The sequence below is a fragment of the Puntigrus tetrazona genome, chromosome 22 (genome assembly GCF_018831695.1).
Source record: "Puntigrus tetrazona isolate hp1 chromosome 22, ASM1883169v1, whole genome shotgun sequence".
Taxonomy (NCBI): domain Eukaryota; kingdom Metazoa; phylum Chordata; class Actinopteri; order Cypriniformes; family Cyprinidae; genus Puntigrus; species Puntigrus tetrazona.
This window is the reverse complement of record NC_056720.1, coordinates 10,852,587-10,869,683: the sequence shown is the minus strand read 5'-3', so window position 1 is coordinate 10,869,683 and position 17,097 is coordinate 10,852,587. Positions and strand designations below refer to the sequence as shown.

Below are 17,097 nucleotides of genomic sequence, written 5' to 3'. Positions count from 1 at the left end.
GTTATCGATCCTAATAGTTTTCATTGCAATTTATTGAAACCTGATCTTTATTATTATTATTAGTATTATTTATTGTTCTCATATCTAGTATTAGATTAGATTATTTTATAGATATTAGACTTTGCAATTTTCACACACCTGTGTTTAGATAATTTCGGAAGCTTGCTTAAACTATTTCACAATTTAAAAAAAAAAGAGGCTAAATTGAATTTTGAAGCTTTTTATGTGAACAAAAAGAAATATCATATAGTTTTGCGGTCTTGAAATAATCCCATTCAGCATCGCGCCGTTATGCAAAGTCAACACACTGTACGTGTCGCAAATTGTTTTCATTTATAGCGTGTAATAACTCCTGGTAGAGCGGCGAATTTAGTCATCGATATCTGCGTACGTGTGTGTATGCGCGCACCTCCAGCTTTGGACCGGGAGAGAAATAGAGAGGGAAGAAGAAGAAGAAGAAGAAAAAAAAAACACATTCCCAGCCTCCACAGCCGAGAAAGCACCGGTTGCTAGGCGACAGGCGAAGGAGAGATGGATTGAAAAGGCATACTCGATCAATTCCGGTGAGAGCGAGGGGGAAAGGAGAGAGTGACCCACAGAAAGAGAGAGGGAGCGGGCGATCGCGGCCGAAATCATACCGCAATTTTTTATTTATTTTTTAAAAGCGTCGTTTTGCGGACAGGCGTCCGTCGCGCCGTTCACACCTGAAAACATCCAGCGCCGCCATTTTCCGAGCGACCTCCAAACTGTTCGTCCCTGCCTGCCGCGAACGGGTCCCGGCTTTTTTGAAAACCCGCAATTCGCATTTCACGACCCGGTTGAACGGATCCGAGCGGATGCCCCCCAAGCCACACACACGCACGCGCGCTCGCACCCCGCAGTGTGTGTCTGCACAGAGCAGTGTTGAGTGTATCGACTGTGTATCGATCCTTCCACTCACCTCCCTGCAGTCAGCTCTTGTCCTACATAGCAAGGCCTGTCTGATTCCTCCATTAATGGCCCTTATCCAGCGCCAATCTTTATTTAAACTGAAAAGTAGGAATCAGCACCCCCCTCCCAAGCTGCTGTTTGTCCTTCTTTCTTCCCTTCTTTCTTTCCGTCTGTCTTATTATGTGCGTCTGTTTTGATAAGTCTACATGTTGCCGGCACTGAAATAGCTAGTTGAGTTTGAGTCGGGAAGCGACGGGGGATCCTTATCTTCGCCGTGCAGAAACAAGCCATAAGCAATAAGACACTGGTTTCTATCTGTGCTGGCACACACAATGGGGATTAATTGATCTCCTAATACCACAGATAAATCAATGTCCTCACCCCCTCCGTGCGTTTGTCCAATCAGAGCAGGTGTCATTGGATCAGCGGACCTCCTCGGCCAATAGGAGGTGGACTGAACGCTGACTGACAGCGCTCGGCGTCGGATGGAGTCAATCAAATTGGCATTGGCAGGTGAGTTGTATGGACTTAATGCCCTGAACACTTCTCGCTACAAGCAACATCTGCAAGTCAGAAAAATCTGATCCTGCAGAAAGCAATGCAAGCATCACGTTTAAGGCAAGGAAGAACTGGTGAAGTTGTTAAAATACGTGATATCAGTGCTTCGACCAAAAGAGCTACATCTGTGTCGGAACGTGGCTCCTGCATCTCCACACTCCAAAAAAAAAAAAAAAAGATTATATGTTGGCCTAACTTAACTTTTTTGTATCAACAGATTCCATGTAGGTTAGGTTGCATTTAAGTAATCGTATTGGTTTTGCTTTACGTTCTGTTCATTTGGTTAAGTCAACTTGACATTCTTCACTTCGATTTAATCTATTAATTAAGTCCAGTTATTCTAAAAATGTATATTGTAACCTTCAACCAAAATAAATAATCCACTTTCATCGATGAGTTTATTCAGTAAATACATTCAACATTTTCTCTTTGGCATAGCTTTAAGGGTTTTGTTACATCCATGTCAAAGCATTTTTGTTTTATTTTATTTATTTAATTTTTTTTATATTAAGTCATGTTAGCAGATCCTCAGCCCAGACGCTCTACACTTTACCCCGACGTTAACCACCTAAAACTCTAACATACCAGAAACTCCTTCAAATACAAACATAAAAGAGGATTAAATATGTCTCCCAATTGGACCGTCTTAATCAAAATTCCTAAAATAACATTTTATTTCAACATGCACTCTCCCAATGATGAGGAAGGGAAATACACTTCCTAGTTGCACAAGCGAAATCATCTCAAATTAATTAAATAAAATAGCTGTAAAGAATTGTGTTGGATTCATGTAATTTACATGGTCAAATATTACTTTTGAGCGACATGTTATTTCAAAATGAAAATATAAAGTTTTATAAATGGGAAACCTAACATAATGGTGTTAAATGAAAAATGTTGAACACTGAACAATGATGGGTAATCATTTTCTTGGAGTGCAGCTCCACACACATGCAGCACTCTTGTGAATGTGTGGTGAAGACTATTGAAGAAAAGAATTGGTTGAACAGTCGTCAATGTTCTTTCGCACACGAAAAGTATTCTTGTAGCTTCATATAATCACAGTTGATCCCCTGATGTCACAGGGATTATTTTTACGTTTCTGGACCTTTAACATGGTAGTTGTGTTGCTGTCTATGGAGGTTCAGAAGGCGCTTGAAAATATCAAAAAGATATTACAGGTTTGAAACGACATGAGGGTGAGTAATTAATGGCATTTAAGCCTAATAAATTTATAGCTATAAACTTAGCATTGCTCATAAACCCCTATAATTTCTATTCCTGGCCTATTTAGTTGGTGTAATATTTTCAGTTTTTTGGCATTTGATATATTTTGAGCATTTCGTTTAGCCTTGTTCTCACTGGCATTCATTTAAACAGGCCGTCTACCCTTACTAAGGTCTGTACATATTGTGCATAATAGAGCTGCGTCCTGCATAATGTCCCACTGACCCTCGATGCTGACCCGCAGAAATCTCCAGTTTCTATTCTAGGGATCTTCTATCCAGATGCTCTCTGCCTCTTTGTTTTGCATCCTTTATTTTTTCCACTTCAGATTCCCTTCGTTTACCACAGTCATGATTTATCCAAACATTTTGTATCAAACACGGCTAAAAATATTCCCTTTCTTTCTCGAAATATTGATTTTGCCTGTAGCATTGTCTATGGTGTGTGTGTGTGTGTGTGTGTGTGAGTGAGTGAGTCTTTGGATGCGTTTTATGGGGGTAAGGAAGGGGCCGGGGGTGCCAACATTAAAGCAGAAAACGGGTTCAAATACCGTGTTTTTTCCATTTTTAATAAAATCCTTGAATCGCCAGACACCACACAATCATCTTCATCAGCTTTGCTTCTCAACACGTCCTCAATTCCTTGGAGTGATTTGACATGTGCTTAACTTTTACCAGACAATCCCATTCAAGTACACTATGAATTTTGCAAGTTAGTCATTTGCAAAATGGATGAAAAGCATATAATTTTGCCGCAACAATCGCAGTCTCTTTTGTCGTCGGGGCATAATGGAAATGGAGGGAACTGATCAATAGGTTATTGATTTTCATTGGATGGAGTTGGGGGAATTGAGAGAAAGCGAACTAGGAAGAAAGAGAGAGGTGGTGGGGGCTGACTGTGAAATACAGGTTTTTGAAATCTTCTGTTTAGAAGATGAATGCTTCTACTGGAAGCAGGTGATCTTGTTTGTCTCCTCGCACTTGCCTGTTTTGAAACAGTTCTGGTGCATTGTGGGATTGACTGACTCACAGGGCATAGTTCGCCTCCTTAAACATCACGTGAACTTTAATCACTGACTGATCAGCCGCTATGTCAAAGTTTACCAATTAAAAATGCATTTTTGCTCAGAAATCCAAAACTCGAATCCCTGTTTTTATTCATTCTTTCATTTAAAGAGCCAATTGACCCATTAATTAATTCACTAACCCATGCCATTTCCAACCTGTATAACATTATGTAACCGTATAACACAAAAGACAATATTTTGAAAAATGTCTTAGTGTTTTTTTTTCTTCTTACAGTAGGATCAATAGGGTCCAATGTTGTCTTAGACCCCACAAACTATCATTTTGGACAAAAACAGTTCTTCAACATAATGTCCACCTCCCCAATTAACTCGCATGAAATACAAAATTACAGCTATTATCATCACACGTTTATCTCGGCATTTGATAGGAAGTTCCAATTGATCCATCCTTCGGGCTGACTGGCCTGCACTTTGCGGTGTTTGGGGTGCAGGCTACGTTATCTGGGCCGGTATCGCAGGCGGATGTGTGGTGATACGTGTGTACGGCGTGTTAATGCGTAAAGCTGGACTTGCATTGATCTCAATGCAGGATGTCAAACATTTTAGTGGCGATCTCGTCCTTGTTATTGCTCTCCACCGCCAGGCTGTTAATGCATAAAAAATCGTTTGTCCCCATGTTTTCCTCCCCATCTCAATTGGACGCCCAGAGCAACAGAAGAATACAACGTTGTTGTACTCCACGAGCACTCCTCCCCCTCCCTTCTTTCTGTTCTCTTCGTCCCTCATCCTTCCATTTTTGTGTCCATCTATCTTTACGACACCTGGTTTCATCTCCTTAATGTTTCCGGACTTGACAGTCTGCCTGCTCAAAAATTCTTAATTAAGCCTGCTGTGTGTATTTGCAGTTAGGCAAATTGCGACCTGACAGGGCTAATAAAAACATTTTCGAGAGAGGGAAAGCGAAGGAACCGAGCGAAAGTGTGGAGAACCATCATGCACACCCCAACAACCCTATCTGTTCCTTCCTCTCTTTATCACTGTCAGCCATTCCCTGCATCCTCGCATTTTCTACATCACAGCCCAGAGGAAGAAGGATTGATAAATATTACGGGTCTACTTTTGCAAGTCTTTAATCTCTCTCCCTTTTTGTTTTGGCCTGGGGGACTCATCGATTAGAACATTAAATCAAAAATCCTGGAGATACAGATATGAAAGTTTTGTTTGCAAGCTTTTCTCTCCTCCATGGTTGGTACTTACCCAGTCATTAGTCTCAGTTTGAGGAAGCTTCTAGGATGTAGCAAGTACAGGATTTGCTGAACTTCTGCCAAAAGACGAAGATACCGATATCTCCATACATTATAATGTCTTGGGCTCCTGCTTCTGACCTGGAAGGCCATAGATGTTGACCTTATGGAATAATTGGCTACATGGATCTGTAAAGGCCACATAATCTCTGATGATATTTGACGCACTGATACCTCGTATTGTTTTAGGGGTTTTCAAATGATGTTTATACCTCGAAAGATCGTATTATTTGAAGAAATTACGCTGTAAAAATGTTACTATCCATTTAACCTAACAATAATTTCTATCGGTTCCGATTTTAATCTTGATTTTCGTCATCAACTATATTGAATCAAGTTAGTATTGTATTGAGTTTTGTGACAAGATCATGAAAATACTTTATATATGCGTGTAATGTTTTATAATAGATGTATTTTGGAGAACTGCTAGATGCAAGCATATTGTGTCACTCGTACATGAGCTGTACATGATCTGACACCTTGTTGTCCATATGTCCATCACTTATCTGAAGTGTGAGAAATCCATTTCTGTAGCGCCAGGCCTTCCTATGAAAGAGCACTGGGCTCCTCACACCTCCGGTAATAGCGTATGAGATCCATACCTTCACCTGAACACCCTGTGGTATTGCTTGCTCATGTGAGAGACTGGACATTGGCTGTTACGGTCACAGCTTTCTCGACGGAGTGAGGAAGAACAAGAAGCAGAGGTGTCGAGCGTCATATCGCGATGTCTTGACATAAGTACTCTTGTGTGCCGAGACATGTCGTATTGTCCTCGCGTTAAATGTGTGTGTGATTGCATGGGCCTCTTCAGTTAAGGACACTGCAGCTAATCAGCCAAGAGGTCCTGTGGGGTGTTAGTCCCGGTGTTGGAGAGTCCTCCTTTCCCCTACAAGAGTCTTGACATCTCTTAACCTCTGTCAATTGTAATGGTGTCACTAACCTTGTTTTCTCCTACTGCACAAAGCCAAACAGCTCTTCACAGACGTGGTCGCCATCTATCTATGCAGGTAGAAGACATTTATTTAAAAATAAAAACACTATAAAAGGGTAATGTTCTAATAATTGTTCTATTAAATCAGGGCTGTCCAAACTCGACTTTAGTAGCCAACCTTAAATAAACGCACATGAAGCAGCTAATCAAGGTCTTAGTGGGCATACTAGAAGCTTCCTTGCAGGTGTGTTGAGGCAACTTGGAGATAAACTCTGCAGGACACCGGCCCTCCAGGAACGAGTTTGGACAGCCCTGTATTAAACGAATATATAGATGTACAATAAAACTGCAAGCAAACAAAATCGTTGTCATTTTGGCCGGCAGACCTATAATGTTGTATTTAGTCATAATTTCATTTCTCTTCGGTGTAAATTTACCTGGGGTAAGTCTATTTCCTAATACTTGAGTTGTGAAATATCTACGCTATATGGCAACAAACGGAAAGGCAAAAATGGTTTGATGTATAATGTATTAAAAAATTACGATGATCTAAACATTGTAAAATAATGAAAACCTCCAACATGCATGAAAAGCCCAATTAAGTCTTTTTAAATTATTATTTTTTTTGTTTATCAGTTTTTAGGCAACATTTAAGTTTGAGATTTCTCTGTCGAAATCAAAACAGTGTTTTTTCCTGCACGCTATAAAGTGAAAAGTCTCAAAGACAATTTTATGATATTATTTGAGATATTTAAATCTATAATCAAGTCGTTAGTTTTTTTTTCATACCTAACAGTTGCTATGGTTACCCCCTTAGACTGTTATTTTTAAGGTAAGATCCGGCGCTGCTGTTTGCTCGAATGCGTGCGTCTTCCGCTGTTGCTCGTCTCCAGCTATGTGCTTGATGCTGCAAACTGCTTTTTGCTATAGTACTGTTTTCATTTATCATCAAAAATCATTAATGCAACTGCAAATAGTTTTACTGCTAGCATTCTTTTAGCCGTTCTATGCTGCTAAGAATCAGCTTTCCACATTCGTAGTAACGCTTCTGCGTGGATATTAAAACAATTCAACCTTACTTAATTATTATTAAAACGTCTGAGAAAGCTATGCACGTAATACATATTAAAGTTTATTCACATGTTAAAAACAGTACATAAAAACAATTCAATATGAAGAACGTGGGATAACATACAACCACCTAAAAGAGCAGTAAACATGGCTCTTTTAATGAGATGAAGAGAATAATGAACAGGAGGAAGGAATTAAAATGACGGCAGCGTCCCTGGTGTCTGTAAGTGGGGTCAGGAGCTTAGTGTCAGTGCTGGACGGTGAAAGGTCACATCTCCTATTAAAATACCTTTTAAGAGTCCTTCAGAGATCTTATGTAATAGCAGTGGGTTCACCGGAGGTTGTTAACCTGCTTAAGAGGGATGCTTCCTTTAAATATATTTTGACCCGTGGTAGGTTAATGAGAATGTAGAAATGTTGGTCAGGTTAAAGCTCTTTCAAGGTCTTTTGCATGCAGTAGAAATTCACCTCACATTTTCCATAAAGCAAGATATAACACTCTTTTACCGCGTAATATGTAATCTAATAACTATTAAAATGCTTTGTTAGTTAGCCTGAATTTATGCCATGTGATAAATTCCAACGTAATCGAGAAAGAGAGAGATAGGTGTGCATACATACGTATATACATGAACCAGAACAAAAGATGTCGTTTATTATCTTTCAACTTCTTTATTTTGTTATCTTTGATATTTAGTGTAGCGGGTGGTTTTTTTAGATAATATATAAATAGTATTCAACCCAAAAAAGAGCAATATGTCGGTAATACTATACAATACTAATGGGCAATATGTAAATTGCACTACTGCTTTCCTCTACCCCTACTTTTCTAATTAATTGCACCTGTAATAGGACACTGCATTTCAAAATGTAACTTGCATATTCTTTAATATCAGCAGGTTTCTCCATCAAACACTAAGCATCTCCCAGGAACCCGGTGTCTTTGTTAGGCACCCTGCGGCGTCCTTTTCCTCCTTCTCCGGCTCTACAAGCACTCCGCGTCCACCTTCACCTCTGCACCCCCTTTATCCTCCTCTATCTCTTTCTCTCCATCTTCTCTTAACTCATCTTCCCCCATCCTACCCTTCTATCAGTCCATGACCATTACACTCATAAATCAATATTGACGACCCATCATCCGAAGGATGAATTACGGGACCGTGGATGGCTGTAGTCATGTGACCGGCAGGTTCTACATTATGTTTCGGCCATTTAGCAGACGCCATTATGCACAGCGACTTGGAATGAAGTCCTTTCAGTGCGAGACTGAGGAAGAAGACGCATTACCGTCTTTAAAAGCACTTCATTGCCATTTCTCTTCAACTGATAAAGAACGAGGTGTGAAAGAAATGAATAGGCCGCGCGGTGATGCAAAGCAGATAGCGTAGCTCTTAACAAGAACTTTCACACAAACACACACCCACACATTCACGCAGAGGGAATATGATCGATGCTACGTTTCCCGATGTATTTATCCGCCACAATCAGATGCTCACAATGCTGGATTGAGATTATGGCAGCGTGTCTGTGCTTGCGTTGAAAAAAGGGAAGGCGTAGCCTTTTTTTTAGTCGGTTTACTGAGGTGCTCAAGCCTCAAAATGAAAATATGTGGGCTGGTAAGGGAGCCAATCGCAGAAGTGCTTTCATCGCCCTCTGGCCACTCCTGACCTCATGACCCTGGCCATGACCCCCGAGGCCAGAGGTTACCCTTAGGGGTCAAAAAGGATCACTGGCAGGCAGGACCAAGAGTTGTCGCCATGGAAACCACCGGAGATAGATGAAGACAGGGAGGCAGAGGGGAGATCGTGCCACGGTCCTCTTTGTTTCATTGTCCGGTGGTTTTGTTGGTTTAGGATCCCCCTGCTGGACAAAAAGAGTTGCTTTAAGGTTAAAAACGGAATCAGAAGGTCACTGGGTGCTTCATCTGCTTTATACACATTATGGCTATTAGCCTTTTTCATTCGTTTCATTATTGGTTTGTTAGCGGTTTGTTTCTCCAGGTTAAGCAAGTGCATTGTTCTCTGAGTTAAAGACCGTAACACGGTGAGAAGAATTGGGTTTGAGATTAAATGGTTTAACCATTTTTTTTTTTTTAATTCTTGAAAAAATGTGCAAGACTTAAGACTTAGCAAAGTGCAGTTAACTGTAAAACTGTTTTGCGCTCAAATCCAGTGTGTTTATAATTAGGCATATAATAATTAACACCTCAACAAACATCTTTTTGCAATAAAAAACTTTTGCGTAGCTAAACGGAAATGGCTGACACCTGACCACTCTTTAATTGAAACTATGGTGAACAAGGTAAGTGAGATGATTGTACCACCTAGCGGTTAGATTGTGAATAGATACGATAAAGCAGCTATAATAGTTTTCCCTTTTCTCACGTTTCTTCCTTTCTTTCTCCACTCAAACTAAAATGTCCAAAACAGCGATACTTTGACCACAGCTGTCATTTTGACCGGAGCTTGTCGAGCTCAATATTTGAAAAAGCTTGCCACAAGTTTGGTATCCTTAAAAACAACAACAAAAAAACCCACTTTAGAGTCCAGATCTGTACAATAGGAAGCCTTCGGTGTCTGATGATCTGGGGTAAGTCTGTCTTAACCAAACTATGCTGACCCTGAGCCGCTGCACGGTTAATCACCAGGTAGCAGAAAGCTTTGGCACCGTAAAGGCGTTTGATCAAATCAGCTTTGGAATGCTGAATTGGACTAAAACCGAGGCCAGAATGTTTTGATCGGCCTTTGCCCCGCGACTCATCTCTTCTTACCCCACTGTCCGTTAATCAGGCCCACGTCTCCGGCGTTAATCTCCGCCCCCTCCCGTCCTCTCCCATGTACCTAATTAGATTAAGGAGATCAACACACCAAGCACTGCTCCACAGCTTAATGGGGTTGAGGGAACGGGCTTTTTATTCGAATGAGAAAATGAACACACCCTTTACCGGAGATACAGCGAGTCAAACTGTGGGAGCGTTTGCACTGCATTCTTATAGCAATGATGCTTTTGGCAAAAATGATTCAACAAAGGGCGATTAAAATAGACTGATAGTTACTGCATGACTGTGTATAAATGAAGAAAGAGAGAGAGAGAGAGAGAGAGAGAGAGTGCAAACTGCAACCTGTTCAACAGCTTGTATCTTATAAGCATAAGGCACGCATATGCAAGAGTATTAACATCCTAAAGCTGTCAAAGGCAAGAGGATTTAATGCCGAGGACCATTCATGGGAATTAAGCAAATTAATGCAAGAAAAGAAAGATTTGGTTAAGAAAATTTAATTAGATGGCTTTGTAAGAGTGATAATTGCTTAAAAACCTTGTTTCTTGGCTGGGCTCCCACTCCTTTCTTCTGTAATTATGCCTCAAAACGGCTATGCATGCATTTTTTGCAGCTGCATTTTTCTAATAAAATGTTTAAAAAAAATAATTATGTAGAAATATAATAAATGCATTTTTATTAAACAATCGGCTATTTAAAAAGTATTGATAAAACTCTAAACGATGAAAATGTATCTAAAAAATAATTTATTCATTTAATTTTAAAATGGTTTATTAAATAGTGAACTATTTAAATATTAAAATAACATAAATAAAAATAATAATGATATTTAAATCCAGCCTAGTCATTGTTAGTAAGATCAGGTGATATCTTAATATATATATATATATATATATATATATATATATATATATATATATATATACATATTAAATAGATGCACACACATATCTCGACTGATTTTACCAATAACAGCAACTAGATTGTATTTAAATATCATTATTATTCATTATTTTAAAACATATGGTATTATCCTAAGACCTCCATGAATACAAATGTCAAAAGTAATTTGTATTGCACAAGATTTGCTTTAAATGTAAATAATTCAAATGACAAAGCACACGTTTTGCTTTATTTTACAGCAAATGTGGCGTCTCCACAGCAAGTGTAATGAATAGGGTCACTAACTGGACTAACTCTTTTCTCCAAGCGGTTCGAGGTACAGATGACTGAATGCATGGTGTCTTCATTTGATCTTTTTGAAAGTGAAGCGGCACGAGTGCTGCCTTCCTGAAGCTGGTAGGAATTAAAGAGCGTTTTTCGGAGGCATCGGAAAAGAACGTGAACCGAAAATGATATTTGAGCCACTAATTGTTCTGTCCAGATGACCGATGCGAGCTCACGACCCTGTTATTCTGCTCGAGTTAAAGCCGTTTTGAGGCTCGGTCTTGGCCCACAACTTGACCGCCTCATCCTTCCCTCCATATTCTCCAGCAGCAGTGTAGGTCCTCACCCGAGGAACGCTTACCAGATTATGCTGTGTGATAAGCTTCCTATTTTTCGAAACTGCATGGAGATTTATGGGATTATCTGGGTACTTATCCCGGAGTCGGCTTTGGGCAGCCTGCCGAAATCTCTTAGGACTCAAGATTTGGCTTCTGAGCTCTTCTGTCTAATTATTATCTGGAGTGGCCACAGCCGTGAAGAATGTGTTCACTTTTTTTACACAATGTGCTCCCAAAGAGATGCTCGCAAACTAACACGCTTGGTGAGAAATTAAATGGTATTATTGTATTACCGGTCTTGAGAATTCGTTCCGTTGCAGTCTGAGATTTCACACAGCTTTCCATATCTGTTTAAGCGCGCAGGATTTTTATCTTCCTTATGGACCTCGTTATTTAAAACTCCAAATGCAATTTTAAAGCATTTTAATATTTGCTTCGTTTTGAGCGCATGATGTTGATTTACAAAAAAAGAATTGAGGCGCTTACAATGGAAGCAAATGGGGGCCAACCTGCAAACATTAAAAAAAAACGGTAACACTTTACAATAAGGTTCATTAGTCAACATTAACTAAGAATGAACAATATTTCTACCTCCTTTATTAATCTTAGTTCATGTTAATTTCAGCATTTACTCATGCATTATTAAAATCACAAGCTGTGTTTGTTAACATTAGTTAATGCACTGGGAACTAACAGGAACAAATATTCAACTGTATTTTCATTAGCTAACATTAAGAAAGATGAATAAATATTGCATTAAATGCATTGTTAATTGTTCGTTCATGTCAATAAATATAACTAATGTAAAAAAATGACACCTTATTGTAAAGTGTTACCAAAAACATGGTTTCAATAGTATAAGTACATGATAAATATTTGTGTCAACGTGATTTTATTGCAAAAAAACAAACAAATAATTTCAAAAAATCATCCCTTCTACAAATTATATATATATATATATATATATATATATATATATATATATATATATATATATATATATATATATATATATATATATTATTTTTTGTAATAATAAAAAATATTTTACAGTATTCTAGATATCGAACCTGTAATATAAAATAAATAAAATAATAAATGCAACACTTTGTAAATATTTCCAAATTTATTCATTTTCATTTTAGAAACATTTGTGGACTTACAAAATATATACAATTACATTTCCAACACTTAAACAACATGAAGAAATAATTCGGGTGTAGTTCCGGTTATATCAGTCCATGAAGAGATGGCCTGCGATGTGTCTGAAGTGCAGCCCAGTTCCAGTACACTCTGGGCGAGAAGCAAATCAATGGATGCGTTGGTGGACAACACCAACATGGTGTCCGTTTCAGGGGGCCGAGGTTTTGGTAATGCGCGGGTAACGCGAAGGGCAGCTGCCCTGTTACTCTGCGAATCCTTCTCCGGGCGCGCCGCCGGTGGTAGTCTCCGTTAGAGAAGTCTTGAAAGTTGGCCGGATGAATAGCCCAGAAATGGCCCTTGCCATTGTCGCTGCGACCGGCTTTGATGAAGCACTCGTTCAAAGAGAGATTGTGCCTGACGCTGTTTCTCCAGTTCTTGTCCTGTTTAAAGAGCAGAGAACCTGAATTGTGAGTCACCCGAAAATCAGAGATGGTGCTTAGATTTAAGAGTAAGAGTTGGACTAAAATATCTTGACCAAAACTTTGATGTAACGATGCTTCTCAAACTAGCTTGAAGTCAAAACCTTTGGTTTTACAGATAACAAGTCTTTCATCGGATCAGATCGTGGGATTCAAAGCGTTAACGTAAAACCCTGTGCACTGACAGACATAGATCCCAAGTTCAAATTCAAGTTCATAATAGTTGCTCTAGTTTGTTTGGTTTTCTTTCTTTGTGCAGTAGATATTCAGAAAAAGTGTTTTTCCGCTTCTGAAACATTTTTTAGACTTTTGAGCAGTTCAAGTAACGTTTAACATTTAGAGCAATTAGAGGTTTGGTTATGAATACCAATTGGGATGTAGATCACTAAGCCACTATAGTTGGGTGAGATGTAAGAATATTGAATATTTTACAGATCTTCGACTTTTTGAAAGATTTGTATGAAATTTCTCAGCCTATCCACAACTTCCAGACAGGAAGGCTTGCTTGCTCTCATGAAGATACAATACCTTGCTCTTGAAGTAAGGATAGTGCTCCATGATCCATTGGTAAATATCACATAGTAGGAGCTTCTTGTCATCTGAATCCAAGATGGCCATGGAAATGAGGGCAATGTAGGACTGCGCTGGCTTCTCGTCCGTTCCTTCACCCTTCAGACTTGTCTTCTCGTGTTCCCCTTCACAGCCGTTTTCTTCATTTTCCTGGTCTTCTGATTTTTCGCTGTTCTGTTCTGAGAGACTTTCTTTGACGGTGCTTTGAAGACCTTCAGATGTAGGGCCATTGTCCTCAGGTTCTGCCCTCTCATCGTTGCGTCCTTTGTTGTACAAAAGATAGTCAATAGTGAACTGAAGTCCCAGTTGTTCTCGATTGCTGCAGCACGCATTGTCCTCCATTTCTGTACCGTTAGATCTTGGAACCTATGCCTTTAGTGGTCAGAAATCCAGTTTCCGAACCCCCTCTTTATAACATGTCGTCCTGCTAAGACTTTCTTTGTCTTTCCTTGTGTGTTCCGTCTTTTCAAGAAGTGCCGGTAAAGATTAGTCCAACAAACGATTAATTTGGCAGCAGATGTGACGTCAGTCTCTGAGGCATGCGTGAATCGAGCAAACAGGTAAATGCATTCGTTGAGTTGTGTGTTTGTTCGTTCAGCCACCTGTTCGGTAAAGCAACCACGCCGCCGGTCGCAAATGGTTCAAGGAAGCCTCCTTCTAGAAAGACTTCTCTTGCAATAACCGGAGCGTTACGCCACTTAATTTAAATGCTCCGCATATTTAACGGCGTAATTAGAAGAAAAGTGGGGTACGAAAGAGTTAGAGGCAGGGGGTCTAATTGAGGGGGATTATTTTTATTAAACCAAGCAAATCTTAGTAATTACAAGAGATTACACAGATTAATGTATTTGATTAATGTAAATTGTCTTGGGTGGTGTCTGCAGTGATACAGACCACTGGGGTTTATCCGGTTTGGGTCAAGTCTTTGGGAATATAACAAAAGTATTGTGCATTTTAGAGAGCATTTCCAAAAAAAAAAACCATCAATAATCTCTTTTTTCTATTTATTTCCTTTTTTATATGCTTTTGCTTTAGTTCTATTGTAAAAAAATAATAATAATAAAATAAGGTAATGCGTTTTAAAATAATTGCACATTTAAAACAATAATTTTAAAATAAGTTTTCACCAAGACTTATGAAATATTATATCATATATTGATGCATAAACGTCTACTAAATCAATATATTTTAACGTGTATTAATAATAATAATTAATGATGAATGATGGCGAACTGATAATTAATAATACTTTTTCAAATAAAATGTAAAAATTAAAACAGTGCTTTCCAAATGTTTAAAATCTGATTTATTATGAAATCCAGCTTTTAAAATCAATTATAAAATATATTAAAATAAAGTGTCTGCTGAATAAGCATACAAATAAACATGCGTATGTTTATTAATTGAAACATTTACATTTATAGGCTATTAATAAATGCAAAGTCTATGTTTAAAACTAAATTCTTTTTATTAACATTCAACCAAGTTGCTCTCGCATGCCCTGTTGCTAATTTTACAAACTATTTTGAGATTTAAGACTCACACAAGCACTCTCAGGACATTGCATAATAGCACAGCACAAAACAGAAGTGAAATAGGATTAAGGTATCTCATTATTAGTTTCAGTTTATATATAATTAAAATACTATCTGGAGTTTTCCTTTTGCTCAAGTTAGCTTATTTGCTTTATTGTTAAGTTTATTGTCATCCGAACCAAGATTTTTGTTTGGTATATCAAAACTTGGCAAATAAAGTAAAGAATTGTAAAATAATATATAGATACCATTTGTGAACAAGCACGCTGTATTGGTTTCAGATTATCCAAATGAGTGCCCTCAAAGACTTTGTCAATTAGTTCATTATCAGTCTTATGAAGGTAGTGATTGGATTACATGTGAAACTGTGTTCCTGTTAAAGCCGCTGTTAGTGTGCTTGTTTGTGCTTGTTGACCTAACACTTAAGCTGCCAGTAATATTACTGGGACGCAATGTAATGTCCTCCGTCAAAACGTAGGAGAGTTTGGGAACGTGGGCTACAGCATATCACTATGACTCACATGCCTGTTTGACCCAAAATAACTGCAAGAACAAACACACACACACACACACACACACACTCCCTATCAGTGCTATATGCAGTAATGGGAATCAAGGTTTAATCCCACGTTTTTTGTTTTGCACTTTTTATAATACAAACAAAGATAAGAAACCGTGTATATACTGTTTCTTGTTGTTTATTTTGCTATTAGAATTGGTAAAATGTCAACTTTATGTATCCTTTTTTTTTACTTTAAATATTTTCCATTTCGAACACTTGTTGCTTTTTATATTTAGAAAGTAAACACAATATATATATATATATATATATATATATATATATATATATATATATATATATATATATATATATTTTTTTTTTTTTTTTAATTAATTTTTTTTTTTAATGCATGTACAATTCATTAATGTCTGAAATTTAATAAAGAGCTGTATAAAAATAAGTTTATTAAAAAATACAAAATATAAAAATTGTTATTCACGTGCAAACATCCAACAAAAGAGTTTATTATAAACTAGTTTAGCAAGTTTTAATGAAAACATAATTACATTTTTCCACCTTTCTGAATGCAAAAAGCCACAGTGTTGCATAGCTTTAGCAGATCGCCCCCAAAAAGCACGAGAAGTGAGTTAACATGGATTTGATGGAAGAACGAGGGGAACAGCATCACTGTCAGCTCGACGGATCAATGTCTTAAACAACCCCGGGGTGAAACTGGCTTGATCCAAACCTAATTTTGTTACTAACCATTGTTAAATCTGTATTGCTAGCTCGTGATTGAGCGAACTGTCAGCCTATAGTAGTAAATTACACTTGCTGTTGTTTCTATTTTTTATTTGACTTCTTGAATGTTGTGAAGACCTCCAGAGGCACACCATTGTTACACAGCAGCGCCATCTTCTGCCAAAACCTTTTCACCAAAGAAAGAGTTGCACCGACAATTACACTTTAATTGAGCTTGCGTTGTTTGACCTTTTAGCTTCCCTTCTTCAGTGAAACACGAATGCATGTGCGTTTTTAGAGAAAGTCACCATTCATGTTCATATTTTTTTTTCCATACAATGAATGTGTACGGAATTAGGCCACAAGGCTGCCATTTTGAGGGTTAAAAAAAGTAGGGCTGAACTTGATTTCCCTAAAATAACAAAAAAACAACAACCAGAATGAGTTTATACAGCAGCCAGTGACTTGTGGACACAGGTTTGTCGTGATAACAGTGCTTTTACTTTTGGGTTTTGGTTTATTGACGTGCGCAAGGAACAATGTACCTGTTTACTTCCTCCTTCTGCCTTATTTTTACCTCAGTTATTGACCTCAAACATTTTCTGCTTCCCCTCCCCCACCGCATACACTAATGAAAAACACGGGATGGAGTTTCCCGGGGATTGTGGATTCAGTCTCGTGCCGGTTTTACACGCTGGTTCGCCCAACTGTCCTCAATGAAGTGCGTTCGTGGGAACGTATTTAATAACGCACGGGTAACCTCTGCGAATACCCGTCGGAGTTGTTTTAGTG

At 38.3% G+C, this 17,097-nt stretch overlaps 2 protein-coding genes across 4 annotated transcripts in view; one reads left to right on the top strand and one right to left on the bottom strand.

The window, feature by feature from the left end:
- The window catches only part of LOC122327734 (CUGBP Elav-like family member 5), a 1,183,696-nt gene that overhangs the window by 781,139 nt on the left and 385,460 nt on the right, over positions 1-17,097 (top strand). The window lies entirely within an intron of this gene.
- On the bottom strand, positions 12,565-13,869 carry foxq2 (forkhead box Q2). The gene is made up of 2 exons (XM_043223328.1): positions 13,486-13,869; positions 12,565-12,918 (listed from the first exon to the last, which is right to left on the bottom strand). Exons 1-2 carry the CDS (start codon positions 13,867-13,869, stop codon positions 12,565-12,567), a joined length of 738 nt encoding a protein of 245 aa, XP_043079263.1.

Excerpts from the sequence above, each read along its gene's own strand:
- foxq2 (XM_043223328.1), bottom strand. The coding sequence starts at position 13,869 with ATGGAGGACAATGCGTGCTGCAGCAATCGAGAACAACTGGGACTTCAG. Across the intron at positions 12,919-13,485 it reads ATCCTTACTTCAAGAGCAAG|GACAAGAACTGGAGAAACAG; the intron begins GTATTGTATCTT and ends CTCTTTAAACAG.